General features: G+C 43.8%; 2 protein-coding genes across 3 annotated transcripts in view; both read left to right on the top strand.

Annotated features, from left to right (window-relative positions):
- Positions 1-12,314, top strand: part of RSPRY1 (ring finger and SPRY domain containing 1) — a 35,845-nt gene extending 23,531 nt beyond the window's left edge. Inside the window, exons 9-15 of the mRNA XM_081922707.1 lie at positions 1,884-1,999; positions 2,902-3,045; positions 4,090-4,201; positions 6,558-6,660; positions 8,253-8,405; positions 9,616-9,720; positions 10,813-12,314. Coding sequence (XP_081778833.1) covers positions 1,884-1,999; positions 2,902-3,045; positions 4,090-4,201; positions 6,558-6,660; positions 8,253-8,405; positions 9,616-9,720; positions 10,813-10,909 — 830 coding nt within the window. The 3' untranslated portion in view covers positions 10,910-12,314. The remainder of the gene's footprint in view (positions 1-1,883; positions 2,000-2,901; positions 3,046-4,089; positions 4,202-6,557; positions 6,661-8,252; positions 8,406-9,615; positions 9,721-10,812) is intronic.
- A 3,864-nt stretch (positions 12,315-16,178) lies between these two features.
- Positions 16,179-27,442, top strand: ARL2BP (ARF like GTPase 2 binding protein). 2 transcript variants are annotated; one of them, XM_081922735.1, is made up of 7 exons: positions 16,179-16,340; positions 17,415-17,466; positions 19,271-19,332; positions 20,696-20,802; positions 21,784-21,869; positions 23,350-23,446; positions 24,822-27,442. In XM_081922735.1, exons 2-7 carry the CDS (start codon positions 17,429-17,431, stop codon positions 24,918-24,920), a joined length of 489 nt encoding a protein of 162 aa, XP_081778861.1. In that variant the 5' UTR covers positions 16,179-16,340; positions 17,415-17,428; the 3' UTR covers positions 24,921-27,442. The 2 variants fall into 2 exon arrangements, with proteins under 2 accessions (XP_081778861.1, XP_081778862.1); XM_081922736.1 differs by having other exon boundaries at positions 17,320-17,466.
- The last annotated feature ends 77 nt before the right edge of the window (positions 27,443-27,519 follow it).

The raw sequence follows: 27,519 nt of genomic DNA, 5'->3' as shown, positions 1-27,519 counted from the left end.
TAGCTTTCAGAATCCGAAAGCGAAAACTTCCTTGATAAAACCAGCAGTGTTATGTGCATGTACTGCTACTGAATTCGGGTCACTTAACCCAGAGGCAGGATAACTCAAAGGTGGAGGAAATTTGGGAAATGTCTTGGGGTAGCTGCCTAACCCTTTAGGGGGCTTTTGAACACTCAGAGAACTGATTCTTCCTGCACTTCACAGTGTAGCAGTTTTGTACATTTTAGCCTTGAGGTCAGATAAGTCTGTCAGAGCAATTTTCACAGAGGGAGCTAAGTGAGGTGTACAGTTATTATGGGTGTAACTTGTCGTGACTTGCTGTGGAGAGTTTATGGCCCCAAGCAAACATCTGCCTTGCATTGTCCTCCTTCCAGCAGGAAGTGCACTGGTGAAAACTTTGTTGCCCAGACATTTTTTTAATCAGTTTAATTTAGCCATCCCTATAGAAAAGTAGTGGGAGACTGTGGCCCACTTCACAAGTTGACCTGAATGCGCTGTTATGCAACTCACCTTAAGCTCGTGGGTGGAAGTTGCACAGGCCACCGGGAGTGATATGGAAGCATCCACAAGACAGCAGTAACCACATTGCTGTGAGTAATATATGAAGGAAATCCATGGGGATTATAGGCTTCTGCTTCTGCCACCATTGTGTTCTCTTTGGGTTGCAACTTCCCTTGAATTTAGAATCTAGTCTCTGGCAAAAGCTTGGTTGCTGTTCAAAGTCTAAAAATAGGAATGCCTTTAAGGGGGGAAAGTCCTTAAAATTTGGACTCATTTGGCTTTGATGCAGCAGCCCACTTGTTAGTGGGAGTAAGTCACAGGTAACATTTGAATACATATGCTCATGAAAGAGCTACACTGACTTTCAGTAAGTTCCTGCGTTCAATCTAAAGGCCTGGTTATAACCTTTTAAAGGTCTAAATCAGGGGTGAGAAATCATTTTTGACTCCATAGGCCAGACCCTAATCAGGATCTGACTTGCAGGCCAAATTTGACAGGTGGGCAGGGCCTTTTACAAGTCTCTTTCTCTAAGCCCCCAATTGCAGGGGCTTAAAAGGGGAATAGGAAGAGGCTTGGAAAATGCAGGAGCTGTTTCAGAGCCTTTGCAAAAAGGCTCTTTGAAGTAGTGTGTAAGCAGGGCTTGCTATAAGTGTTGAGCAGCTCACTGGTGTTTGCAGCAAGCCCCAGTTTGGGCAGGGATTGGCTACAGTACAGTGTTCCCAATGTGGAATTTCACCAGTGCTTGCTGTCACCATTGATCAGCGCAGATAGCAAAGCTCGCTTGTCAGGGAACATTCAGGAGCACCCTTTGAGGCCCCCAATTGTTCATTTGCAGCTGCATATCGACCTGCTCCCCAGCTGACATCATAAGCGACATCAGATGTGAAAAGGGTGGGCATGGTTCGAGGAAAACTGCCTTTCAGGCTAAATTGGATCCAGCCTAATTTGGACCTTGCACCCAAACTTTCACATGCCTGTACTAGAGGGTGGTCTGTCGGATAGTCCCTTTAATGAAGAAGAGGTGCATAATTTTCCACAGTTCCCAGTTCCTGCACATCACCCCTCTTCAGCATTCTGAGAATTTCAATATCCTATCTTTGACAAGTGTAGCAAAAATTCCATTTAATGAATGAAGTATAGTGACAATTTAATTTATTATTTGTATAAATTTAACTTTATTCTAACTGGTAAAGTATCTAATGTGTTCCCTGATTGGGGGCTTCCTTCTCGGTCAAATTCCAGACCATTTGATCAAATTGGTTAACTAACACTCTGCAGTAAGAGTCGCATCAGGTGAGCAGATACATTTGATTGCCAGGTCCATGTTTTGTAGTATTGGGACGTCTACTACAGTTACAACTTCTAAATATGTATTTTTGCAGTTTTGAAAGAAGGCAGGCAGTTTACATACGAGAAAGTTGACTTGACCAACATAAATGCCATGCTGAATAGTAACGATGTCAGTGAATACCTTAAGATTTCACCACGTGGATTGGAGGTAAGTTTTGGTGCTTAATTCCATCATATTTTTATGTCTTCTAAACTTCCCCAAACAGTAAGAAGTTTCAGAATAGCACTATTTGGGTTTCATTTCCTTTTGGAAGAGAGCACACTAGAGGCTTCACTCTCTTTGAGATAATAATATAGGCAGTAAGTCAAACCAAGCCATTTTTATATGTGTTTTTTTTTAATAAACCCAGCTGAAATAGCAGAAAGAGAGGAAGTGTAGCAAGAGGTTTTAATCAATGATTAATAAGGTTGTGAGATCAAAGGGGATACAGTAAGACTTACAAATCCTGTTTCAGAATGTAGCTGTTGGTGATCCTGGTGAACTTATTAAAATGGACTACAAAGCCTGCATTCAGGATCTGGAATATACATATCACAACCCTGTATCGCTTGCTATCAATTTGAGAAATAATTACTGGTTTGCATTATTTGCAAATATGCAAACAAAGCATAAGGGAGGGCAAGCAGGAGCCCCTCCTGCAAGGCAGCATTGGATTCCCAGAGAGTCATGTGCATAGCACACTCAGGGCTCCACCTGACTTTGTAGCAGACTCCAGACATAAATTTTCAGCTGTCTGTGTTTGCAGAACAAAACAACAAAACAAAAGCAAGGCTTTTTCAGACCACACCTGCAGGGCACTTAGTCTCACATCTTCACCCCTGTAGGTGAGTTACCTATTCAGTATTAAATGTAGAATCGGTTTCTTCTGAAATATGAGCCTGCTGCCTCAAAATGGAGCTAAGAACTTACAAGAATTTAAATTCCTCCTGCTAGGGCCAGGTAGCTGTTGTCTTTTGGAAGGCAAGCATTTATTTATTTTTGGGAGGCAAGCATTTATTTATTTTTGGAAGGCAAGCATTTATTTATTTTTCTTTTGGTTTCTTCATTAGGCCCGATGTGATGCGTCATCTTTTGAAAGCGTTCGATGTACTTTCTGTGTGGATTCTGGAGTTTGGTACTATGAAGTCACAGCCATTACGTCTGGGGTGATGCAGATAGGATGGGCTACCAAAGACAGCAAATTCCTCAATCATGTAAGTGCCACTTTCTGCCATAGGAACCTACTCATTAAGTTGGATCAGCCTTGGAGTCTCTTTTCTGGGTCCCTTTCACCTTTGGAAGAGAGGCAGATGGGAACCAGATAGAAGGCCTTCACTGGGGCACTAAACTTGTGGAACCAACCTGCTTGGAGATGTTAACCTCGTTCCAACACTGACATCTTTGCAGAAGCCATGTGAAGATTCTGATTTTTCTTGCAACTTTTGGTTTAAATGGGCCCTCCAGATGTTTTGGGCTGCAGCTCCCATCAGCCCCAATCAGCACAGGTTGGCAAAAGTTGCAGTATACAATTACAGGGAAGGTGTTTCACTGAAGTAAAATGTTGTATAGGGTTAGATGCAAATACCTTGGTATGGTGGGGAGAGTTGGCATTGCTGGAGAAGAAGGTAGATGAGAGCCTTTCTTCACCTTCCCCAGCAGCACAACTGTACATTTAACTGTATTTTAGTTATCAGTTATTGCACAGCACTTTGATGCCAAAATGTGCACTGGTGTTTGGTGCAATGACTGGTGTGGATGGGATTTTCTTAATCTTAAGCAAGAGAGCCAGAATATCCCACCTGTTTGCATGCTCCCTCCTCTTCTCTCCTGCACAAATCCAGCATAAATTCAGTTGTAGCATTGCATTTGCACCAAAATTAGCTTTTGAATAGGTTTTAAAGGTGATTTTGCAATTTCAGAAAGTGTCAGAGAGCTATACACAACAAGGAAGCCATAGCGTATGGATCTTTCCCCTTTTGGAATTCACCCAGTGTATGATCACACAGCAGGAAGCAACTCTGGGTGAGAGAGGCCCTGAGTCTGTACTTGCAAGAGGGCATAAATGTGCCCAGTGTAGTCCAACAGTGGACCACATATTCTAACCTGCATTCAGGTCTCACCCTTGTTAAGAAAAAACGTATTGATACCCCCATGTGCCCATAGCTATGCAAAATGGTTGAGAAGCTTTAAAAACAAGATTCCCACAAGTATTGTCATGTCTCAAGAAAAATAAATGCTGTATTTTATCTTCCCTGAAGGAAGGTTACGGTATCGGGGACGATGAGTACTCCTGTGCATACGATGGCTGCCGGCAGCTGATCTGGTATAATGCCAGAAGTAAACCACATTCCCACCCGTGCTGGAAGGAAGGTACTCCACCCATCTTGTTGCAGTTGTTGCTGTTGTCGTCTTCATTTGCGGGGAAATTGTTCTAGCACTCCCCAGAGGGGAGCAAATCTGCCAGTTTAGTAGCCTAGAATCCCTTCTACTTTGTCTCCTACCATTGTAGGTCACTGTAAGCGAAGAGCCATTTTCATCCCTTCGCAGCAGCCTTCTGAGGTGGGTGGGACCAGAAGCAAAAGTGGACATTGGTGGGTGGGACCAGAAGCAAAAGTGGACAGAGCCTACCTTTGTGCAGTAGGCTAGCTTCTACACACACACTTCTCTCTGTGGTCCATCTGGGCAGGCCAGAGTCCAAGGTTCACCAGAGTTCAAGGACACATTCCAGCTAGGCAGAAACACTAGGAGAGCATGGAACAAAGCCAGTGAGGGCCATGGCCTAGGGAAAAGAAGGTATGGCTGGCACATGTGTGTGGCCTGCAAAGAGTCCCGAGTGTCATGGAAGAGGGTCTCCCAGGCATGATGTCTCCTGTCAGATTGGTAAAGCTAGGCTGCGCACTTTTTTCAGTCCTCACTACATGCAGGAATGGTTTTGTATGGGGGGAGCATTCAACTGTCCGGTTCTCCACCTATAATCTGAAGTGTTGCAATCTAGGAAAAGACTTTTGTTGTTGGACTCCGCTGAACTAGTTCTAAGTTGGGATCCTTCCAGGCCACTGAAGGAGAAACAAGTGTAGCCAGGAAAGGATCATGACTGAAATTGAATTTTTGGACAATGGAACAGATGGCCCAGGGATCCAAGGGGTCTCTTTCCCAGGTGATTCTTTCGGGACATATCCGTACATCAGCTTCCTGTGCTTTTAGCTCAGTGCTTTAGCAGTAAACTAGAAGCACAGGAAGCCTTTCCTGGAAAAACCAAATGTCCCCTCTCCCTTCAAATGTCCCCACAGACCCCACACAGACATTCTTATTGCTACTCTCACTGCCAGTCATGGAAATTGCACATCAACGTGCTATCTGGGGTGAAGACTGCAGAGGAGCAGCATGATATGTACATGTTGGTGCCTGCACTGCAAACTCAAGGCACAACTGCATTTTTCAGAGCATATTTACAACATGTTTACTTTTGTTTCTGATGTGCATCCAGTCCCTGCGGTCAATGTTTTAACGTGCTTCTGTTCATCTTGATCTTCTCTGCATTATGTGGAATCTATGTAGCATCAATTCTTCCTGCATTTGGGGAAAAAGGAGCACAAAGTTTCCTTCCTCCTTCCAGTTACAAACTCTTACCTAGCTTCCTAATTACTTAAATTTGAGAAAATGCTGAAGATGACTGAGCAGGCATAACGCTGGCTCCCTGCAAAATGTATTGCATTTGTAAATCAGGAGTCAGCCTCCAGAACATATTTATTTTTTATTTCATAAAATGTTTACAAAACAAAAACTCAAAGTAGTTTACAAAAAGATTTTTTTAAAACCCAGTAATAGTTTAAAACTTACAAAAAGTTCAAATACTAATGTCTGCTTCTTTTCCCTCTTGTGTGAATTCTCCCCTCTACAGTTAAATCATAGTTTAGAGCAGGGGTCAGAAAACTTTTTCAGTCCACTGTCCCTCAGACCTTGTGGGGGGGCGGATTATATTTTGGAGAAAAAATGAACGAAGTCTTATGCCCCACAAATAAAACCCAGAGATGCATTTTAAATAAAAGCACACATACTACTCACATAAAAACACGCTGATTCCCAGACCGTCCACAGGCCGGATTTAGAAGGCAGTTGGGCCGGATCTGGCCCCCAGGCCTTAGTTTGCCTACCCATGGTTTAGAGTTACAGGTGTTATAACCCTACTTGGTGCTAACCAGAGTTCTCTTCTTAACCATGGTTTGAAGACAGTTTACCAGCCCTGGTTAAGATTGAGCCTGGTTTTTTTAACCATTGTTATTGTACACTGTAAACCATAGTTAAAGCTGTTGAGGGAAGCGACATACGATTCATGTCAGGGAGAAGCCTCCATTCCCAAAGTTGGTTTTCAGTTTGCAAACCACAGTGTGCAGAAATCAGTGCTATATCCTCATCAGGCCTTTGAATACTTGCTGCAAGGTTTCAGGATTAAAGACAGCATAAAGGAGGAGAGGAGGCATTTAAACAGAGGTTGGATGGCCCTCTGTCAGGGATTCTTTAGCTGTGATTCCTGCATTGCTGGCAGTTGCACTAGATGACCCTTGGTGTACCTTCTAACTCTACAATTATATGAAAAGGGACTGGTATATGTTTACTCACATGCAGAGGTTGTTCCCACCCACTGCATATACCAAGTCACTATTGTGGGGTGGGTTGTTAAACAGATCTCCAACAACCCTGTGTTTTTTCTTATATATGACTTCAGGTGATACAATAGGATTTTTGCTGGACCTACAAGACAAGAAAATGATCTTTTATTTAAATGGGAACCAACTTCCTGCTGAGAAGCAAGTCTTTTCTTCTGCTGTGTAAGTATGTGGCCCTTGTGAAAGCAGTGAAAAATTAATAGCAAGCTTTTAAGATCCAGATAACAGGGGAACATAAAACCACACTTGCCAGATGCCATAAGAACAACAGAATAGGGTTACAGATGGACCTCTTTGTAGAGAGCATTCCATAAGTGAGGTGCCACCATTGAGAAGACTTTCTCTCTGGGAGGCACCTGCCTCACCTAAGATATGGGGTACCTGGGTAAGGCCCTCAATAGAACATATAGGTTAGATACAGAGACAGGTGGCTCTTCATATACCCTGGTATTAAGCCATAAACAGCTTTAAAGGTCAAAGCCAACATGCTGACTCGACGACTGGATGCCAGTTCAACTGGTGCAACACCTGTATAATAGCTGTCACTAGAACTTAGCATTTATGTATTGCATTTATATCCCACCTTTCCTCTAAGGAGCTTGTAGTGGCTTACACACGCCTCCCACTCTCCATTTTATCATCACAACAACTCTGAGGTAGGTTAGGCTGAGACAGAGTGGCTGACTCAAGGTCGCCCAGTGGGCTTCATGGCTGAATAGAATATGAAAACTGGACAATCACATCCTAGTCTAGTACTCTAACCACTACACTACTCTGGTTCCAGCATTGTTTCCAAAAAGTCTTCAAAGGTAGTGCTACAAGGAATGGGTTACAGTAGTCTTAAATTGTAGATTGCCAGAGCATGGATCATAGATGCTTTGCTGTCTCTGTCCAGGTACAGCAGGCCAACCAGCCTAAGCTGATAAAAGCCACTTGGTGCCACAGGAGCAAACTTGTGGATCTCAAGCAACCTCCCCAAGCTGTCTAACCCTGTTGCTTCAGGGGGAGCACAGTCCTGTGTATTACAAGATGAACATTGCTTCCCTGAATTGATATGATTTGATAATAGACTGTTTGAAAGTATACCTCTTCCCTTCCCCCAAGCATTGTTGAACTGCTATAACCTTGGAGAATGCCCACAAACATTCTAATTGCTCAGGAGGAATGCGTTGACAAATCTGCAGTGGTGTATTGACCATGCTGGAGACTAGAGTAAATCCCAGAAGCTGGATAGTTGAAAGTGTAGGGACAGCGTGAGCAGTGTGCTCATAAGCAGAGTCGTTATGTAAAGAGGTTTGAGAGGCAAATTACTCAGCGGACCAAGAAGTGAAAATCTGAGTGAGCAAAGAGTGGAATTCAGGCTGAGTATTGGAGGCAGGCAGGGAATAGATATGCAAGGGGCCTGTTTGAAGTGGCATGTTAAGGATCCAAGCAAACCTGGGAAGGGGGGCGTTCTTTAGTCTGCAACCCATCTACTTGGGATAGCCAGACCTATTCCTAACTAGAAAACAAGACATGACTTGTAGTAAAGACAGCATGGTGTAGTGGTTAGTGTGTTGGACTAGGACCTTGGAGACAAGGCTTCAAATCCCCACTTGGCCATGAAGCTCACTGGGTGACCTTGGACCAATCTGTTCTGCACACCTGGATGATTCTACAAGTCATGGGTATTTCTCAGTCTAATAGAAAGTGGCACTGTGTGTCGGATGCTTTACATGGTGGTGCTCTAATATTAGTCTCCCTTGACTTTGCAGGTCTGGCTTCTTCCCTGCAGCTAGTTTCATGTCTTATCAACAGTGTGAGTTCAACTTTGGAGCAAAACCTTTCAAATATCCACCATCAGCTAAATTTAGCACCTTTAATGACTATGCCTTCTTGACAGCAGAAGAGAAAATCATTTTACCAAGGTAATATTTTCTACTTGTCAGTGCATGGAACTGAAAGCCGAGATTACAGTCTTGTTCTTTGTAGGTTTTGACCCATTTGGATATGATAAATAAAGGGTATCCTGTGAAGTTTTTACCCATGTGAAGTTTCATCAAAAGCCTGTAGTTTCACACACTGCAGCCTTTCACAATGGAAGAACCACTTAACCTCGGAACTGTTTTGTGTGTTGATTGTAGAAAATGCAGCTTGAAAATGTAATGTGGGAAATGCTGGACACCTGTCATTCTGAGAGTTGTATCTAGGGCAAACTTAAGGTAAAGGTACCCCTGCCCGTACGGGCCAGTCGTGTTCGACTCTAGGGTTGTGTGCTCATCTCACTTAAGAGGCCGGGGGCCAGCGCTGTCCGAAGACACTTCCGGGTCACGTGGCCAGCGTGACGAAGCTGCTCTGGCGAGCCAGCACCAGCGCAGCACACGGAAACGCCGTTTACCTTTCCGCTATAAAGCAGTACCTATTTATCTACTTGCACTTAGGTGTGCTTTCGAACTGCTAGGTGGGCAGGAGCTGGGACCGAAAGACGGGAGCTCACCCTGCCGTGGGGATTCGAACCACCGACCATGCAATTGGCAAGCCGTAGGCACTGAGGTTTTACCCACAGCGCCACCCGCGTCCCAAACTTAGGTGCAAGCTTAGGTGCAGATTATTCCATGAGAATGAATCATGTAAACAAAAGCCAACTTTCATAGATTAGATTAGTTCTGTGCTATTTATCCAGTTTCTGTGATTCAGGTTTTTGACTAACATCTGAAGTTTTGTTGATTGGTTTATTAGGGGAACGAGAGAAAGGCTATTTGGGAGGGGAAGCTTTCCATATTCTGCCTAGACCCTCCCCAACTATAAGGGGTAACAACTTCTTCCAGTGGTGGTAGCTTTAAACGAGAAGTTTAGATCTTCCAGATGCCCGATTTCATGCTTAGTATCAAATCTGTGTACTTGTTTGATAAACTAGTGCAGAGCATTAATTCTGCAGTGGCCGTAGTTAACAGAATTGAATAAATTGTTAATTGAATTTGTTTTTGTTTCCATTGCTGCACATACTAATTCACAGGTATTAAACTGAGATTCATTGTCGTGTAAGGTGATCATGTCCATAGTCAAATACATTTGATATGAGCAGGATCCCTTGAAACTGTTTCTTTGAACTGAATCCTGCTGATTTTTCCTCTTCAGACATAGACGACTGGCCTTGCTAAAACAAGTGAGCATTCGAGAGAATTGCTGCACTCTTTGCTGCGATGAAATAGCAGACACAGAACTCAGGCCATGTGGTCACAGGTATGGTGGATAATTATTCCTTTTATTTATCATGGTTTTGTAGCTTCCCCTGTCTTACATGCCCTAGTATGATAAGCTGTAATTGGTCTTGGGGGGATTATTTATTTATTTATTAAATTTGTATACTGCCCTTCATCCAAGGTATACAGGGTGGTTCACAACATAAAAATTTAAAAATTTAAAATGAGAAAATATACAATAAAACAAAAACCAATAAACGCCCCCTCTCACAAACACATTTAAAAGACTATACAGGATATATATTCTAAAAGGTGGATTAAAAATACTATTATTAATTATTCATAACATTATTATTATTATTGATTTTCTATTTTGTAAAGCTTTGCAATCCAGGTTAGACCTGGTCTGCATATGTAGTAGGATGAGGTGGTAGAAGGGGTTCTGCCAGTTCGGGCTGCAGGTGAGGAATGTCATTTTTGTTTTTTCTTCATCATCAAGAGGGGAAGCCTGCAAAGAACAACAAGCACAGCAAGGAGGAGATGTTCCAGATCAGCCTGTTTCCTGCTGTACTAGGTTTCTACTAGCAGGGATTTTGTTGTTGTTGTTGCTGCTATACCTGCAATATGACGTGGTACTGTCCACGCTTCTCCCTTAAGATTCTACTACCCACCTTATTCCCCCACTGCTTCTTGTGTACATAAACCCTATAAGTCTTGAGGCAACAAAGAAGATGGATTTTACTGCTTAGAATATGTGCATTGTCTCTGTACTATTAACTGTCCACAACAAAGTTAGCATTGGCAAATCATGTGAGTTGTGACACACCCACCTGCCCATTCGGTGTTCCCATGGAGAATTACATGACATAAGTTGCATCCATGCTCATAGTAGTCCCATGAAATAAATAGGCACAACTAGCTTTGGTCCATTATTTTCAGTTGGTCTACCTGGATTAAAAGCTATTTGGATACAGCTCCATTCCCACAACAAAAATGAATGGATTTATTTGTTTGTTTGTTTTTTAAAAAGAGCAAAGACATTTCTGTTGTTCCTGATACTTAAATGTTTGCATACTATTGCCTGACAGAAGTTGCCCTAGTAACCCATCTTATATCGTTGTCCTTCTTTTAGTGACTTGTGCATGGAGTGTGCCTTGCAACTAGAGACCTGCCCTTTGTGTCGACAAGAAATACAGACTCGGGTCCGACAGATCGCTCACATTTCATGACACGTGGGGAACTGTATCTCGTGAACTTCCCTCTGATCCATTCCATTCAGCGCTAGAAGGGAGAAAGGCAGCTCTGACCGAGCCACACACAAGCTGAGAGCCCCAACTGTGGCCCACTTTCACGCTGAACAGTAGACGGAAACCTGTTAAGTCGCCCTGCTGCCTCAGAGCTGTGGAATGTTCTTTTAGCAGAAATGAAAGTTGGCGGTGAGACTTGAGCTACCTGTTGGTTTGTCTCCGACCAAGGTGGCTGGAGAGTCTGCCTCTTAAGTTTGTCCCCTGTCCACTCTTCCCATTTCCTTTCTTCCGCTGCTCCTTCCACTTGCCCATCACATGTCAACAGTTTTGCACTGGAAACATAAGGCTCATAATCTCCTCTAATGGGGGCATATCTGTCTTCTAAAGCCTTTATTTCAGCAGCCGTCACACATTTAAAAACAACACCAATATTTCTTGGTCAATGTAGCTTCCTGCTGGTCAGAGACCCTCTGTATTTTGGACTGTTGACCTGAAAATGTTCAGACTTGAATTCTACATGAAGAAACCGATTTGTAAAGGAGGTGTTGAGATTCTAAAAGAATCCAATTTTTTTTTGATAACTCTGATTCCAAAGAACATTGATTCTTCCACTACCACCACCTTTTTTTTAAACTGCAGAAAACTGCATTTTCATTCATAGTGTTTCTAGTTCCTTCAATTTCAGTACCTACATTGTTGTCAAAAAAGAAATGATTTTTCAGGAGGGATTCTTATAACTACAGTGCCAGACTGGAGATAGCTTGTTATTCTGGGTATTTTAAAAGGTACCATTGATTTCTCTCTCTCTCTCTCTTTTTAAATTCAGTATTTGTTCTTGCAAGTTCTGTACGTTTTGAAAGTATTGAGCTATAGAACTCAAGATCTGGAAAGAAAATGTGGAGAAACTCTGTTAATATTGTTTTGAAAGAAATACATGTTGTTTGAATAGCAAGTCAGCCTAGGTTGACTAAACTACCATTTCATTTACATAGGCTCTAACAAACTTAGTCTGCCAAGCTCATGCCTATCCACTTGGCAAAACATGTGGGAAGGAGGGACACACAGTGCAACTTCTAGGGTTGCACAAACCAATATCAAAAAGCTCATGGGGCAATGTGCATATTGTGCCTCTGTGCAAGTGCAGAAAAATCACTGAAATCAGCTGTGTGAGAATCTCAGCCTTAAAAGAAAGTAAGTTTCTAGTTATGGTTGCAAGGTACCTTTGGAAGGATATGTGAATAATGTCTGTTGAATTCTTAAGATGTTTAGACATTGTTGAATCACATTTCCAGTGGTTCAGGATGGGGCTTCAGTTTCCCGTCTTAATTTATAGAGTGCTGAATCCAGCTTTTCTTGATTCATTAAAAACAAAAAGCAGTTGCAACAATTATTTATTTTATTAAAATTTCCTACCCGCTTTTCTTTATAAACGAGTTCCAAAGCTGGCTACAATACCAATGAATAAAACCATAAACTGGGATAGCTCAGTTGGTCAAGCTTGAGACTCTTCTCAGGGCTGTGGGTTCGAGCCCCACGTTGAGCAAAAGATTCCTGCATTGCAGGGGGTCGGACTAGATGACCCTCATGGTCTCTTCTAGCTCTACAGTTCTTTGCTCAAACAAACAATAAACAGTAATGTCAGCTGAGAGCACATAGACAGTTTAATAATACCTGTTTACAAAGTGTAGCAACACAGATACCCCAAAACCTGGGTGAACAGTAGATCTTCAGTAGTCACTGAAAGCTGACAACTCAGTGCCGGGCAAGTCCACATAGTCTTATCCATGGCCCTGCCCAGTTTTCAATTAGTAATTTGTACCCCTAAATATGTTTCTTTAGAAAGGAACCTTCAGTTGAACTTTCAGCTAATAGACTGGGGTCCTTGCAAGTGGTTCTGTCTTCTCAGATGGGTTTTGGTCTTTCACCTTCCTGAACTGAAACCCTTCTCATTAGGTATCAAAATACTATTGAACCTGCAAGGAGTTTTAAAAGCTATGACAGGAAATGCCAAGTTCTAATCTGTATTTTCCTGATGGACCATGATCATGAGGTGAGGAAGCGTAATTTCCTGAGCCCTGTGGAAGATTGAGTTCACCTTAGGCAAGAAGTCAGGGTTGGGTCATAGGACCATATTGCCCAGGTGGCAGATAGAGAGTTCCTTCCAGACCAAGAGGACCCTGAGTTTCCCCACTTTTGTTGCTGAGCTCCCGGCAGTAGATGGAGTGCAGTGGCTTGAAGGGTGAGGCCACAACAGCCTTGAAAACGAGGATAAGTTCAGCTCTGGAACCCAGGCGAAAGATGAGCAGAGCCTCTTGGAGGAAACATGCAACCTTTGAGCCTGCAAGGAGCCTCCATGTGCTGCAATAACACTACCTAGAATGGTGCCTGCTGCTTGAGTGCGTTGGGGGCCAGGCCCTGGTCTAGCCTGTAGGAATTCAAGAACACTGGGTGCACATGCATCAGCAGAGGACTTGCTCTTGCATCAACTTGTTGAAGACTTTCTATGGCATCTTGTAAATTTGATTGGTGGAGACCCTTTGAGAGGCAAGGATAGTCTGTTTCCCCCAGGGAAGAGCCACCCTTAGCAATTCAGCATCTGCTTTGCATTTAGAGGGTTCCAGGCTCAATCCCTGGCATATCAAGGTATGGCTGGAAGAGACACCTGCCTGAAACCTGGGGAGCCGCCACCACTCAGTGTAGACAATACTGAGTTAGAGGGACCAATGGTTTGGCCTGGTGTAAGGCAGCTTCTTATGTACCTTACCCAAGTACCCCCCATGTCTTGGCAAGTGCCACTCGGCATCCAGATCCAGCATTTTCATCTCCATATTAATCCAGGAAAGTACCTCCAGGTGTATGGGGGGGGCTGTTGCCTATGATAACCCTTCATTGGGCTACCGGCCTGACAGGCTTTGCTTGGACTGATGTCCCTGATTCAAGACCACTTTCCTTAACCCCTGAACAAGCCCTCTGTTCTCCCTCTTCCCACATTCCTAGCAGGATGCAAGATGGTGCCCTTTCAGAATCACTGCCTCCAACATGGTTCCTGCAGAGATACCCTCATAGTCATCCTTGGAAGAGGAGATAAGATGGTTGTACAAAGTTCAGGGCTTTAGAATCTGGTCTCACCTGAAAGGGCGAGGAAGGTGCATGAATCTTCTGATGGCTTCTTTCCCCAACACCGTGGATCATTCACCACATCTTATGGCCGTGCATCTGCTGGCTTACTGGGGCTTGGGACCATAAGCCTGCAAAGTATTCTACTGCTTTGTGTTTGAGGATGTGTTGCTGCCTTTCGCTCTTCTTGCCAAGCAAAGATGCTGAGTTATGTATAGGCAGTTCCTTAGGTGGGTGACAATTCCCTTCTGTACCAGACAAGCTGTACCTCCCACCCAGGGGTTTATTAGGTTGGCTGCAGTCAAAGGTGGCAGGCTGGAGGGGTGTTATGCACAAAAATCAGAGGTCTCCACTCTACCTAAGAGCTTGCCTGGTCCCTGGGCTGCTCCTCCACTCCCCTGGGCAGCCAGGCAAGGTGCAGAGGCTCCTCTGGGTGCCTTGGTGGAGTAATTCAGTTGCTGGTGTGGGGCATCACGGCAGCCCTGTGGGACCCTCTTCCCAGTCACCCTGTGACATTATTAGACAAAAAGCAAAATTTGAGTTTCTTGTCCATTGTCTCGCTTGCTTCAGAGGCACTGATACAGCCCCTTGCCAAGGACACATAGGACAGAGGGCACCGATACAGCTCCTTGCCACTTGCCCTGGCTATGGTCTTGGTGCCTAAACAGCCCCCAATTCCAAGAAGAGTAGAGTTGGGCAGTGCCCCTTGAACAATGGGTGTGTAGGGGGCTGCTGGGCCAAAAAATCTTCCCTCTGTGTGATCTTAAATAAACTTGTTAATTCATTTTGAGATATTTCCACCTGTTCTTAAGGATACCTTTTCACAGGGGAATGGAGGGGAGTGGCAAAGTTTTATTTTGCAATTCAAGTAAACACTAAAGTCAGGATGCTGTCATATTAGCAAATCAACCAGAGATCAACAGCAATCTAATGGTTAAGTGTTCAAAGCAAGCCTTCCTCGCTGACCCTACCATAAAAATCACATGATTTTGTGTTATGCTTGTGTAACAAGCACATTATTGTGGGTCCTCAGTCTGTAACTACTAAATCAACAATGTCAGCTGACATGTTTATTATGCTTCTGTCCTAGCTTGGCATGTGGCTCCTGACAGATGGGTGGGTGTGAATGTTTTGCAAACAGGCAGGAAAGCCCTTCAGTGTAAGAGACATGTGTCATTCCATTTCACTGGAGAGCATGAAAGCAAACAAGAATCTAGTCAGGATGACCCTCTCCCAACAGGTTATAATCTCAAGCAAGATAAATAGTATACACATAGACCCACAATGTGAAAACTGCTTTCCGGAGGGATTCGTCACTATACAACACCATTGCCCATGTTTGGTCAACCACGAAGCTCACTGGGTGGCCACTGCCTCTCAGTCTAACCTACCGCACAGGGTTGTTGGGAATTAAATGTCATGGGATAAAAAGGTGGGGTGTAATTGCAATAAACAAAAGAAGAACCCACTGGTTTGGCCACTGACAGCAGGATGCTGGGCAAGCGGAGTCTTTAGCCTGCTCCGGCAGACAGGCCCGCCTATGTGAAGACACACTTCAGATACAGTCACCGAGCTCGGCGACTTTTAAACTCGACGCGTAGTTACCGTAAACACTGAAACTTTCGCAGGAGGCAAGATGGCCACCAACTTTAATACCTTTAAAAGAAGACTGAATAAATTAACGGAGGAGGGGGCTACTATGCACAATGGCTATGACATGCTCTGCCTCCACTGTCAGAGGAAGCAATGCCTTCTGAATACCAGCTGCAGGAAACCACAAGAGGGTGAGAGGGTTAATATGCTCAAATCCTGCTTGGAGACGCCACAGGCGTGGGTCGGTCACTGCAAAAATGATGCTGGACTAGGTGGGTCGCCTTTAGCAAGTTCCAGGAAGGATCTTAGTTGTTGCTGCTGCCGCCGCTGCCTACTTTGCTCGGCTCAGCCAAACTGGGCACCGCCACGTGGTCGGTGAGGCTGGAAGGGAGAGAACCGGGCCCCCCGCGCGCTTCCTCTGATTGGTTCTCTCCTTTTACGTTTCTTATTGGTCGGGAGAGAAGTCCCGCCTAGCCTCCTGTGATTGGCTCAGTTCGTTCAGCCTCACAATGATTGGTCAGGTAGGTGTGCGTTACCGGAAGAGGCCGTTTCCTAGGCAGCAGCAGGAGGAGGAGGAGGAGGAATAAGAAGAAAGAAAGAAGCGACGGCGGCGTTTGCAACGAACTCTATGGGGGAGGCCGAGGCCTTCGTCCCACTCGTCGGTCTGCGGAGTGACGAGCTGGCGCTGCCTGCAGGAGGACAGGTAGGAGCCAAGGCGGAAGGGGGTGGCTTTGATTAGGACTCCTGGGTCCCCTGTGGCCCTGAGAGGAGCCCTGCTAGGTAGGCCGGGGGTCCTGGCTCGCTCCTGGCCTTCAGAGGTAGACTGAGTCAGTATGTGGAGGCTCTATCTGCTGGCTAGGGACTTGGAACTGCTCTGCCAGGTCAGGCCAACCTTGGGTCCAGTAGGGCCCCTGCCCTCCCCGCCCCACACAATGGCAAACCAGAACCCCAGAAGCAGGTTATTTGATTGATTGTATTTATATCCGACTTTTTTCTCCAGTAAGCTCAATATGTCATGTATGTAGTTCTCTTTTATGCTCCACAACAACCTTGTGAAGTAGTTTGGGCAGAAGTGAGAGAGTGGCCTCCAAGGTCACAGTGAACCCGGATTTGTCACGATTTGAACCCGACTCTCTCCCAGGTGCTGGTGCTTACAGCTTGGTCTGGGAGTGCAGTAGAATTAGGTGGTAGTAAAATGAACTGTCCCAACTACTTCTGGAGGATTACATTTTTAAAAATAATTCTCATCAACAAAAACTCCTTGCAACAGGAAAGCTAGTACAGTAGAGAGTGGACTGATCTAGAACTTTCCCCCCTGACAGCCAAGAGAATCCAAATGCTCCTGGACCGTATAACAGAGGCCCTTGATAATTGCAAACAAGCAAGACTTCTTGTACGTCTGGCAAACCCTAGTTGTGATAAGTGGCACCCACAATGTATTTGTGAGTCTATAAATTCTGTGGATTTCTGCTGCCCGTTTCCAAATCCAAAGTCTTGGGATTCCATACTTTCAGATCCACCAATTCCAGTGCAGTGGGATAACTTGCTTTTGTTTCAGGCAAACCTATTCTGCTGCTTACTTGTATGTATAGTTCATTTGTTGCCCACTGTTTTCCAGGAAATAGAAAACAAGTCATAATCAATGGTTATTTCTAGATGTGGAGGTGGTGTAATATTTTCAGATAGGCTTGAGACCTGACATTGAAGACAGGATGACTGACAGCCAAGTATTACACCCTGAGGATTAAAGTATTCAAAGCTTTACATTATAAAACAGGTGACAAAGCCACGATGGAAACTTTAGAAGAAGAAAACTTTGGTGTGTCCATGTAAGTATATTTCTGTTTCTGCAGTTTGAATTGTTAAAGCCAATAGGAAGTTTTAACAGTTAGGAGAAGATGGGTTTTTTTATGGCATGTGCTTCTGTGGACTTGAGCCTAGATGATAGAATAGGCTCTCTAGTCCACAAAAGCTTATGATGCAATATTTCTGGTACTTTTTAAGGTGGGAACATTGCTTGGTGATATGTTATTTTCTAACTTTATTAATAGTTGGTTTCAGTGTTAAATTTTAAACTACAATCAAGACTGACTCATAAAGATTTTTCTTTCTCATGGATATAGATCAGTAATGGATCAATGATAGATCAATGCCTTCCAAATATTGTTACACTATAGCTTCCATCAATCCTGGCCAAATCTGTAGGGCCATAGGTTGCTCACCCCAGAAATTGATTTCCATCCTCCTTTTTAAAAGCCATATAAGCTAGTGGCCATCATCACATCTTGAGGTGGTAAATCCCACAAGTTAATGAAGCATTGTGTGATGATTTAGTTAAGTGCTGTATATAGAAGTACTTTATTTGTCTGTTACAAATTTCCTGTCAGTTAAGTTCAGTGGATAACCCCAGCTCTTTTATGGACCCTGACTTTTAATATAATGCCTGAATCAAGCCAAAGCGATTCTGCTTTTGAATTGCAAAAACAACTATATTCTGATCTGGAGGGATTGCTGTTATCCCTTCTGTATGTGGCTAGATGGCAGCAAGTAGCAACAGTGTCTCCTCCACCAGGCTTGGGTTAGGAACAGCCTCTTCCTTGCTTCCATTAGGACAGGGATGTCCAACAGGTTGATCGCGATCTACTGGTAGATCCCCAGGAGGTTTTGGTAGATCGCGGTCGATCGCTGGGTCCCTTTGCTTAGCATTGGTAAAATAGAATTCAGCCCCACCCTCCATTGTTGCACGATCTGCAGAATGGAAGACAGAGTTTACTCAGTGAGGCTGTTTGTCTCCCCAGCGATCTGTTGGTGAGTGGCTGTTTCCCTTTCTCCCTAAGAATGGCCAACAGCTTAGCTTTGAACTCCCCCAAAACAGGGCTTTCCTCCTCCATAAAAAAAGTTCAACAATTGACATCACTGCCATTTTTTAATTCCCACAGTCTCTTGGGAGTTGGCCATCCCTGCAGTAGAACATCAGCTGTTAGGCACATCACTCTTATTCCTACTCAGTGATGAGGAAGAAGAAACTGAAGGATGATGCCTTATCTAAAACCTTGCCTAGTTTCTTCATGGATAAAGTACAGGTTGAACCCAGTCCAAGTCTGAGATCAGACTTGCCTGAGGCAAGGCAAGGAACTGCTTCTCATCAGGGTGACTGTCCTTGGTTAAATCTTGTCTGCAATGCAGAAGAACGTCACCATAAAATAATTCTTTGAGTAACTTGTGTTTGAATAAACATCAGCTTCTCTCTGAATGTAGCGGAATCTGGGGAGGAGGACTCAGTTCAGGTAGAAAAAAGCATTACTGCAGTGGCTTAGAGACTTAAAGCTGTAAGCCAGGAAGTCTCTGGTATGAAATCTCACTTTGACAGCAAATGCACTTAAAATAGCCATAGGCAAATGGTTCTTTCTCTTAGTTTGAAGTTATTCTCTGTAACAGGGGGGTGATAGTGTACCTCCACTTTACAGGACTGATGAAAACATTACTGAGTAATATATGTGCTGGAAGTATTTTGTATGCTCATGTGTGCCATAAAGGCAGTAAGCATTATTCTGTGTGCCCTGGATTGTTATGTTTATGTGTATTTCACCTTCCATAGTAACCTGAATCCAACTTGGCTGTCTCTCATTTTAGCTCTTCACCATCGGATGCTGAGTTCGATGCTGTTGTTGGCTATTTAGAAGATATAATAATGGGTATGTTTTTCTTAAGGTAGCACTGCTCAAAAGGGACTGCCAAGGTGCATCTCTTCTTATTGTTATTTCTATTCTTATTGTTATACACTGGGATATTTTAGAGGAATTGTTTTGATCTTATCTTCAGTTCTGATTCTGGGGTGGATTTTGTCAGCACTGGTTTTTATACAAATACATCATAGTCTAGACCAGACCTTTCCCAACCTGAGATACGAACTATCTAAAAAGCACTACAGTGGTACCTCGGGTTACATACGCTTCAGGTTACAGACTCCACTAACCCAGAAATAGTGCTTCAGGTTAAGAACTTTGCTTCAGGATGAGAACAGAAATTGTTCTCCAGCGGCGCAGCAGCAGCAGGAGGCCCCATTAGCTAAAGTGGTGCTTCAGGTTAAGAACAGTTTCAGGTTAAGTATGGACCTCCAGAACGAATTAAGTACTTAACCCGAAGTACCACTGTAGGTTGAGGGGAAGTCGGTCTAGATGATATTATTGTTTATGTATTTTGCAAGTCGCTTTGAGGGCTCCTGAGGTGCCAAAAGAAGAGATAGCGAACTAATAAATAAAATAGATACCCACCACACTCTTCTTTGTGCAGTATCAGCACGTGGGAAAGTGTTCGGTGGTTGGCATTTGTGCCTGGCTGAAGGTGGTACTTGTATTCTTTTCCTTGGACATGGAAGCAGAGTTCTCATGTAAATTTTCTTCTTATTCTGCCTGCTTTTCCTTTCTTGCCTCCACCTACTGCATCAAGTTCTGAACAAGGTTCCTGCTCCTAAACAGCTGGACCCCATGATGAGAGCTCCTGTTGAGGGCTGGGGATGCACCACAATGTTTTATTGTGGGTCCACACTTGTTGATAGATACTTGCCTTTCAATGAAACATTCAATAAATAGGTGGTGCCTGAGGTACTGCCCAGTAGGCGGCTTGAAACAACCAGTCAATCCCTTTCATGGAGAAGTGCTTGACAGCCGTGTTGCAATTACAGTGGCAAAATTTATGCCTGATTAATTGATTCTGGATGAAGGATTGGAACTGTGTGTATGCTGACTTCTCCAGGGAACTGATGTTGCCTCATATGTTCATTATCCAGCTGTTCCCTGGGTGAAACTTGCCAAAAGTCTTTTAATCAGGCTCTGCCTTGTTTGTGTCAGTGAGAGAAACTAAACTCTTCATCCTGCCAGAGGCTTAGCGAGCTAGCAAGATAGAGAAGCTACTGCATGGATTGGGCCTCCGTCAGCTGCAGCTGTGCTGTCGTTGCAGCTATGAGGGTCACCATGTACTGGATCCTAAGCTGAGGACAGCACACCAATGAATGTAGTCACTGTCTTTCGACTGAATGCAACTGTGTTGTGATTTCAGATGATGACTTCCAGCTTATACAAAGGAACTTCATGGACAAATACTACCAAGAGTTTGATGATACGGAGGAAAATAAGCTCATCTACACTCCTATTTTTAATGAATATGTGAGTGCATATGTCCTGTTTTGATCGTTATCACTTGCATATGATGGTGGGCTTTGTCTTTTGAACATTTGCCACCCTGTGAAAAAAATTGGATTCTGTGTTTCAGCAGCAAGTGTAACCTGTGAACCATAAGAGAGAGAGCAGCCCTGCTTCAGGATGTTGAGGCTCCTCTCACACCCTCAGAGGGACCTGAGACCTCAGTGCAGGTGCTGAAGGCCAGCCTTTATCAACCTGGTGCCCCTTCACTGTTTGTTTGTTTTAAACTATAACTCCCATAAGCCCCGGCCAGCATGGATGTGAGCTGTAGTCCAAAACATCTGGAGGGCACTAAGTTGGTGCTGCTGACCATCCAGTGTGCTTCTCTGAGCCGTACCATCACTTTGTTCACTGTGCCAGGAAGGTTTTCCTGCTACAAAGTTTGCTCAGTGACTAGAGGGGAGGGGCCCAGGCTGGTTGCTGTCCCAACATGGCATCTTTTGTAACAGCTTAGCTTCTTGTGAAAGTTTTCATAATTGTTGCAGATTAAAGGGTTGTTAAGGGCACAGTTGCAAGAGCTGGTTTAAACGCTGGCAACACTGATTGCTGCTGAGGCACATGTGGTTTCTGAAAGATCCTTATGGTAGCTTGCAAGTCTCTAGTTGGGTTCTGAAATTTGGGGGTTATATCCAATGATGGTCAGGGTACTCCCATCATTACCCAGAGTAAGGACCCATAGTGTTCTTATAACTTAAGGGTAATGAACAGAACAAATTACTTCCTCAAGGCAGAGACTCAGCTCTACATATTTTAACTGGTTGTATCCTGTTGTTACCTGTAACATCTCTCATATTTGGATCCAAAATGTGGTCCAGCCATTGACAGTCTAGTAAGCTGCACCTGATCTGTCTAGATCAAAACACTTCTTTGTGAGATGGTAAACTACAATATTTGCTCCCTGTCATCCTCAGCTGGAAAATAATAATACAGTGCTTCTCACTTCAGATATGCTTAGTTGAAAAATACATTGAAGAAAAGCTCTTGGACAGGATTCCTGGTTTCAGCATGTCTGCCTTCACCTTGTCATTACAGTAAGTTGGATCCTTTGCTTTCCATTTCTTTTTCATCTTCATTGCATTAACTTGTTCTAAAGGCTCCTTATTGAGTAGGGTTGGGCTTTGAATTTTGGGAACATCTTCTCTCAGATGTGAATCCACCTATTTTAAGCTCTGCTGCAGACTCCTTGCCCCAGGGTCTGCCCTTCTCTGAAATGCAGTCATGTGGTCCTCTGAGCAGGTTGCTCTCTATAATGTCAGTACATCTGTGAAATAGCATCCCCTAAGAGTGTCCACAGAATGGCGCTGTGGGTTAAACCACAGAGCCTAGGACTTGCTGATTGGAAGGTCGGCGGTTCGAATCCCCGCGACGGGGTGGGCTCCCGTTGCTCGGTCCCAGCTCCTGCCAACCTAGCAGTTCGAAAGCACCTCAAAGTGCAAGTAGATAGATAGGGACCGCTCTCGGGCGGGAAGGTAAACGACGTTTCCGTGTGCTGCGCTGGTTCGCCAGAAGAGGCTTAGTCATGCTGGCCACATGACAAGCTGTCTGCAGACAAGCGCCGGCTCCCGGCCTCTTGAGCGAGATGAGCGCGCAACCCCAGAGTCGGTCACGACTGGACCTGATGGTCAGGGGTCCCTTTACCTTTAAGAGTGTCCAACAGACCTTACCCCCTTTTTCCCATTTAGATATAATGTAAAACAGGAAGAAGACCGCTGTACATCATTCATATATGTCATGCGCTGAGGCCCAAATGTTAATGATATGCACAAATGTAAACAATGGGCTATTAAGTCACTTCCACGAAAAGAGAAGACTGTTCTATGCTTAGCCAGTGGTGCCCATCCCAGCCTCCTTTGCAGATCAAGGCCCATGCAATCCCATGCCATTTATAGAAACCTTCTTGAAGATTTCATATTGTTGATCATTCCTGATGGCTGCATAATGAAAACTGATGTTAAATGGATATTCTGCTCCTTAGCGAGCAGATCCATCCCTTTGTTTAGTAACAGCTTAGAGCCTGTTTGCCCAGTATCCCCTCCATCACCACCCTTGGGCACACACAGCTGAGGAAAAGCTGTAAATCAGACATCCATGAATGCAGTTGGCAGAAGTGACTGTGATTGCAGCAACAGCATTCCCACTCCCCTTCAGATTCTGAAGCTGCAGAAATTTCTGTGGGCTGCTATCTGTGCATTTTCAAAGGGGGGGGGGACGATGAGGGAAGCACCCCCTGATGCAAGACAGAATAATGATTAAGCTTAAAATCTAGGATGTGTACAACTTTGAACTACATTTTCTTTGGATAATTACTTGGTGACAGTGTGTGAAGCACCCCTTAGTCCCATTATTTTCAGTACAAATTACTCTGTGCAAGTGGCTAATTTAAAGAGAAAATGGAACTTTTTTTGATAGGCATTTTCCTCTTTAGCTTTTGTAATGCATCTTTTCTCAATGCCTTTTAAAATCTAGAATGTCTTGCTGTTTTAATGATGAATCTAAATCCTTCAATTACAGGCAGCACAAGGATGAAATTGCAGGGGATATTTTTGACATGCTTCTCACATTTACTGACTTCCTCGCATTTAAAGAAATGTTCCTGGATTACAGAGCTGTAAGTACTTCAAAGCTCAGAAAGCACACATTGAATGGCCAGGCAAGTTGGTGTAACTGGGAGTGACTCTTGGGCATATTGAGCAGAGAGAGATCACTTTCCCAGTTCTGCTTCCTAAGAGCCTTTTAAGTGAGGAAACAAAAAACTGATTTTGGGGCTTTCTGCATGCAAAGTAATTGGGGCTCCTTCCCAGCTTCTGTGTTCTGAGAGTGAGAAAGAGGACCTCAGTTCAGGAAGAGAGGGTTGGCCCTGGTTTTCGGTTTGGCCAAACTATAGCACTCTGGATGGGGCGGAGTGGTTTTCAAATGTAACTTGGGGTGGTGGTTCTTTTTTTATCAATGGGGAAACTGAGACTAAAAGTATTATGACCAAAAAGTTGCTCATTGACAGTTTGATAAGACACCATTTTTGTTAATTTGCATAGCTATCAAGATTCATGTCTTAAGTTGGTATAGGAGTTTTGGGGCTTGGGGGGGGGGTCTCAAAATGCTTTTAGTGAACCTCAGTGGTGAAATGTGTGTCCACTGCACAAGTTTCGCTCCAGAATTTTTTTAAAAAAAATACTGGAAACCTGTGGTCCAAAACAAGTCAGTTTGAAGTAATGCATGTGAAACCCCAAAACCAGTTGCATTTAACAATTCAGAACTGTTGTTATTGTGAAATCTTAAACACTGATCTTTTAATATTTAGTCTTGATAAGGAGGGTTTGAAATAGCAAAGGGGCCAGTTTCAAAAGGTTGGTTAAGGCAGAAATTGTAAGGGAAAGAAAAATAATTCTTACTTCAATGCAGATGCACAGAATCTGAAACTCAACAAGGTTGAAACTCAACATTGTGTATATTGCTCTAAGAAAAATGTGTGCATATACACATAATGTGTGTATGTTTGTATGGAGATGGTGTGTAAATTTTTATATATGGCTATCTGTGCCCCTGGTTGTCATGAGGGTTTGCAAAGGCCAGAGCGGCAGAGGGCAAGATGGCAAGGGGAGGGCATGGATTACTAAGGTTACTTGGCATGGCAATAGAGGCTAGGTAGCATGGAGTAATAGTCAAAGGAGGTCTGGCAGCTGTACCAAGGATCAGAACTTGCCCTGGTCAGTAGAAACTCTGCCTAGTCTCCTCTGGCTTCACCCATGGCTACTGTCAGCAACCAAAAAGCTCTTGGGGGTGGGGAAATCATTGCTTATTGATGATGAAAGTTACGATTCTCAGTTTCCACAGCAGGTGCCAGATTCCATGTGGAATTTCTTGCCCACAGCCTTGCAGAAAATAAAAGCCCTGTGTTTCATTACAAACATGCTTCCTTTTCTGGCTGAAAGCCTGCCATTTAGAAATGCCACCAAACTGAAGTATTTTTGGCATTTCAATTCTAGGAAAAAGAAGGCCGAGGCCTGGACTTAAGCAGCGGATTCGTGGTGACACCCTTGAGCAAGTCCTCCATGTCGCCTTCTGCAAACAGTCTACGACACTAGCTCTTGCCTCCAAAAGAGAGCTGTTTCCACCTGGGGTGCCCTGAATGCAAAACCAGCAGAAGAGATTAGTGTGATGCTGAGGCGTGCAACCCTTATTCCCTCTTGGCAGGCCATTTTTTCGTCTTAGCTGCTCGTTTGAATTGGGCATTTCCACATGATCAGTGACTCCAGCCCTGTCTTAGCACTTGGATTTGTTGCTGTGCCAGCCAAAGGGGACTTTATGCCATGGAGGTCAGTTAGTGCCATGGTCTGTTTGAGGGCTGCTGATTTCTTGGAAGGAAAACAAGCACTTCTTCATTGGACAGCAGTGATGGAAAATGAGTGTCAAACGTGGGATGGTTCTAACTGCACAACCTTTTTTGAAGTTCACAACCACAACAAATCGGGGAAAACATGTTTAGCGTAGTTCTGAATGCCACATTTTTTACTTTTGACAGTAGCATGTGCGTGTTTGATGTGAATATATATATTTAGCATGAAACTGTTATTTGTCAGTTCTCTAGTAATTGTGAATTTGTATCCTTTCCCATTCAGCAGGCTTAGTGGTGTTGCTCTTGTAAGGCCCCCACTTCAGCTGCAGAAGGAACCAGAAAACTTGGGATTTCCAAAGTAACCTCTCTCCTAAGAAAAAATCACACCCTGTTTCATTACTACCAGCAGTATGTGCTCTAGCACAGACAAAGCTTTCTGCAATGTCTTCATGGGGGATGGGGACTGTAAACCCAAATCCAAACTTGTATGGCTTTCAAGGAACTTTGGGAATTACAGTTCTGTGAGGTGCTGCAGTTCTTTAAAAACAAAAACAAAGAGCTAAAGATCCCCAGGTTCTGCAATATTAGTTAAGCTGGTTTTAACTATAATGGCCTCCCTCACAGCGAAGCTCAGGAAATGGTCTGAGAAGTCTAGGACTGACTCTACCAGGTGTTTTTTTTATCACAGCCCCCCACCCCCAAAATAAAATTACCAAGCTTCTTTCAGGAAAGCAATGACAGTTAAACTCTCTTTTAAAGTGGAGTGAATGTGTCCCGAGTGGCTTGATTATACCTGCAAGCTTTGGGATTTCATCAGTGTTGTGTTTTACCAAGGTTAAAAAAAGAAAACAGCATGGATAACATTGCCTGAGCTGTTGTCTGTCTGCATCTTTGCTAGACACCTGGGAAGCCTCATGTGTGGTTCATGCTGATGGTTTCCTTCCTCCATCCTGGCTTAGTGACATCAGCTAGTAATATGTGCCAGTAGTGTTGGATCTGCTCTGCTTGCCCCAGCCACATCTCTGTTTCTGCCTTACCTCCACATGGATCTGTGGAACTCTTGCTGAGAAAGGTGTAGCTGCTGTTGCCATCTTGACTTGTGGGGGACTAGGCAACAGGAGCAGGGAATTCAAAACCCAAAAATTCCAGTTGTTCCCACTTTCCATACGTTGTCCGCCTTTACTCTTGGTTGGTAATTCAGTGCTCAAGGACTTGGATGTACCATCCATGTGCTGCTGTCACTCTGAGGCTTCTTCCAAAGTCACATATGGAAGAAAGGCCAGAATGACTGGCTGAGCCCTGGAAATTTACTATTGGAGCCTTTCAGGCTTTAAATCCTTTTTGTCCAAGCAGGGATAAGTGATTCTTGTAATGAGGCTGATCACAAACATCTTACATGTTTCAGCTTTGGGTGACATATGGCACAGCACAGTACTTGCTTAGCTAAATCTTGGGAGATTGAGAAGGGGGTAACGTGGTATCTTTACATCAGCAAACTTTTGCTTTCACAGTGTTTTCTTTTACATACATTTCCCTTTCAGGGTTGTGTTCTGTAATGTGTTTAGGCTGTACACTTGATTGGCAAGATCCAGAAGCAAAATCTGCATTGTAAAGGATGTTTTTTGTAACTTGTTTTGGCAAGGTCCCATGTGTGTAAAGAAGGAATAATCTTATCCCCATACTTTGAAGGTAATGCTCTGTTGGTATTTGAAATGTGCAAGAAGTGCATTTTCAAACAGTCACGGCAAGGCATATTGACAATATTAATGACAGTATTTATCTTGGTGCAGTTTGCTTTTAAAAATCCAGTCTTGGTCAGCAAATGGGTAACACAGACTGGAATGCAGGATCAGATTCAAAGTTGGAAGTTTCTTGTTTCTCTCTTGCCATTTCAAAGACATTGTCTTTCAGTGCCCAATTTGTCAGAACTATGAGGAGAGACAAAAGTAAATGAATTTTCATTTTCTAATCTCACCCAAAACCGCTGAGGTACATGGGATTGATATTTTGGTAAGGCTGAATGGAATTTTAGAAGATGTCATTACAGTATTGGATAGTCTAAGAAATCCTTGGAGGAGGACTCTGAAGGAAATGTGTGCAATCGCTGGAGGAACACCTCCCATCAAGAGCTTCTCTTGGCATTTTTCAATGGTGTGTTAACAGTTTGCCTGCCTCCTGTTGAAGTTCGCTTCATACCAAGAATCAATTTGTGTGCTGTTGGCAAACTAAGACTATATTGTTTTGTGTTTGATTAAACAACCAAGTAAATGATTATTCTCTCTGGGTATGTAAATCTGGGACACTGGGAGAAGCAAGTATGCGATACTATTTACTGGAGCAGAAATAAG

This window comes from Podarcis melisellensis, assembly GCF_964234715.1.
Source record: "Podarcis melisellensis genome assembly, chromosome: 8".
Classification (NCBI taxonomy): Eukaryota; Metazoa; Chordata; class Lepidosauria; order Squamata; family Lacertidae; genus Podarcis; species Podarcis melisellensis.
Note: the sequence above shows the minus strand (reverse complement) of the source record. Positions and strands in the feature narration are given on the sequence as shown.

What these genes read in the sequence shown, in the direction of transcription:
- ARL2BP (XM_081922735.1), top strand. Translation starts at nt 17,429, where the DNA reads ATGGAAACTTTAGAAGAAGAAAACTTTGGTGTGTCCAT. An exon ending in TTTAGAAGATATAATAATGG is followed by an intron (nt 19,333 to 20,695) that starts GTATGTTTTTCT and finishes TTGTGATTTCAG; the next exon opens with ATGATGACTTCCAGCTTATA. An exon ending in TGTTCCTGGATTACAGAGCT is followed by an intron (nt 23,447 to 24,821) that starts GTAAGTACTTCA and finishes TTTCAATTCTAG; the next exon opens with GAAAAAGAAGGCCGAGGCCT.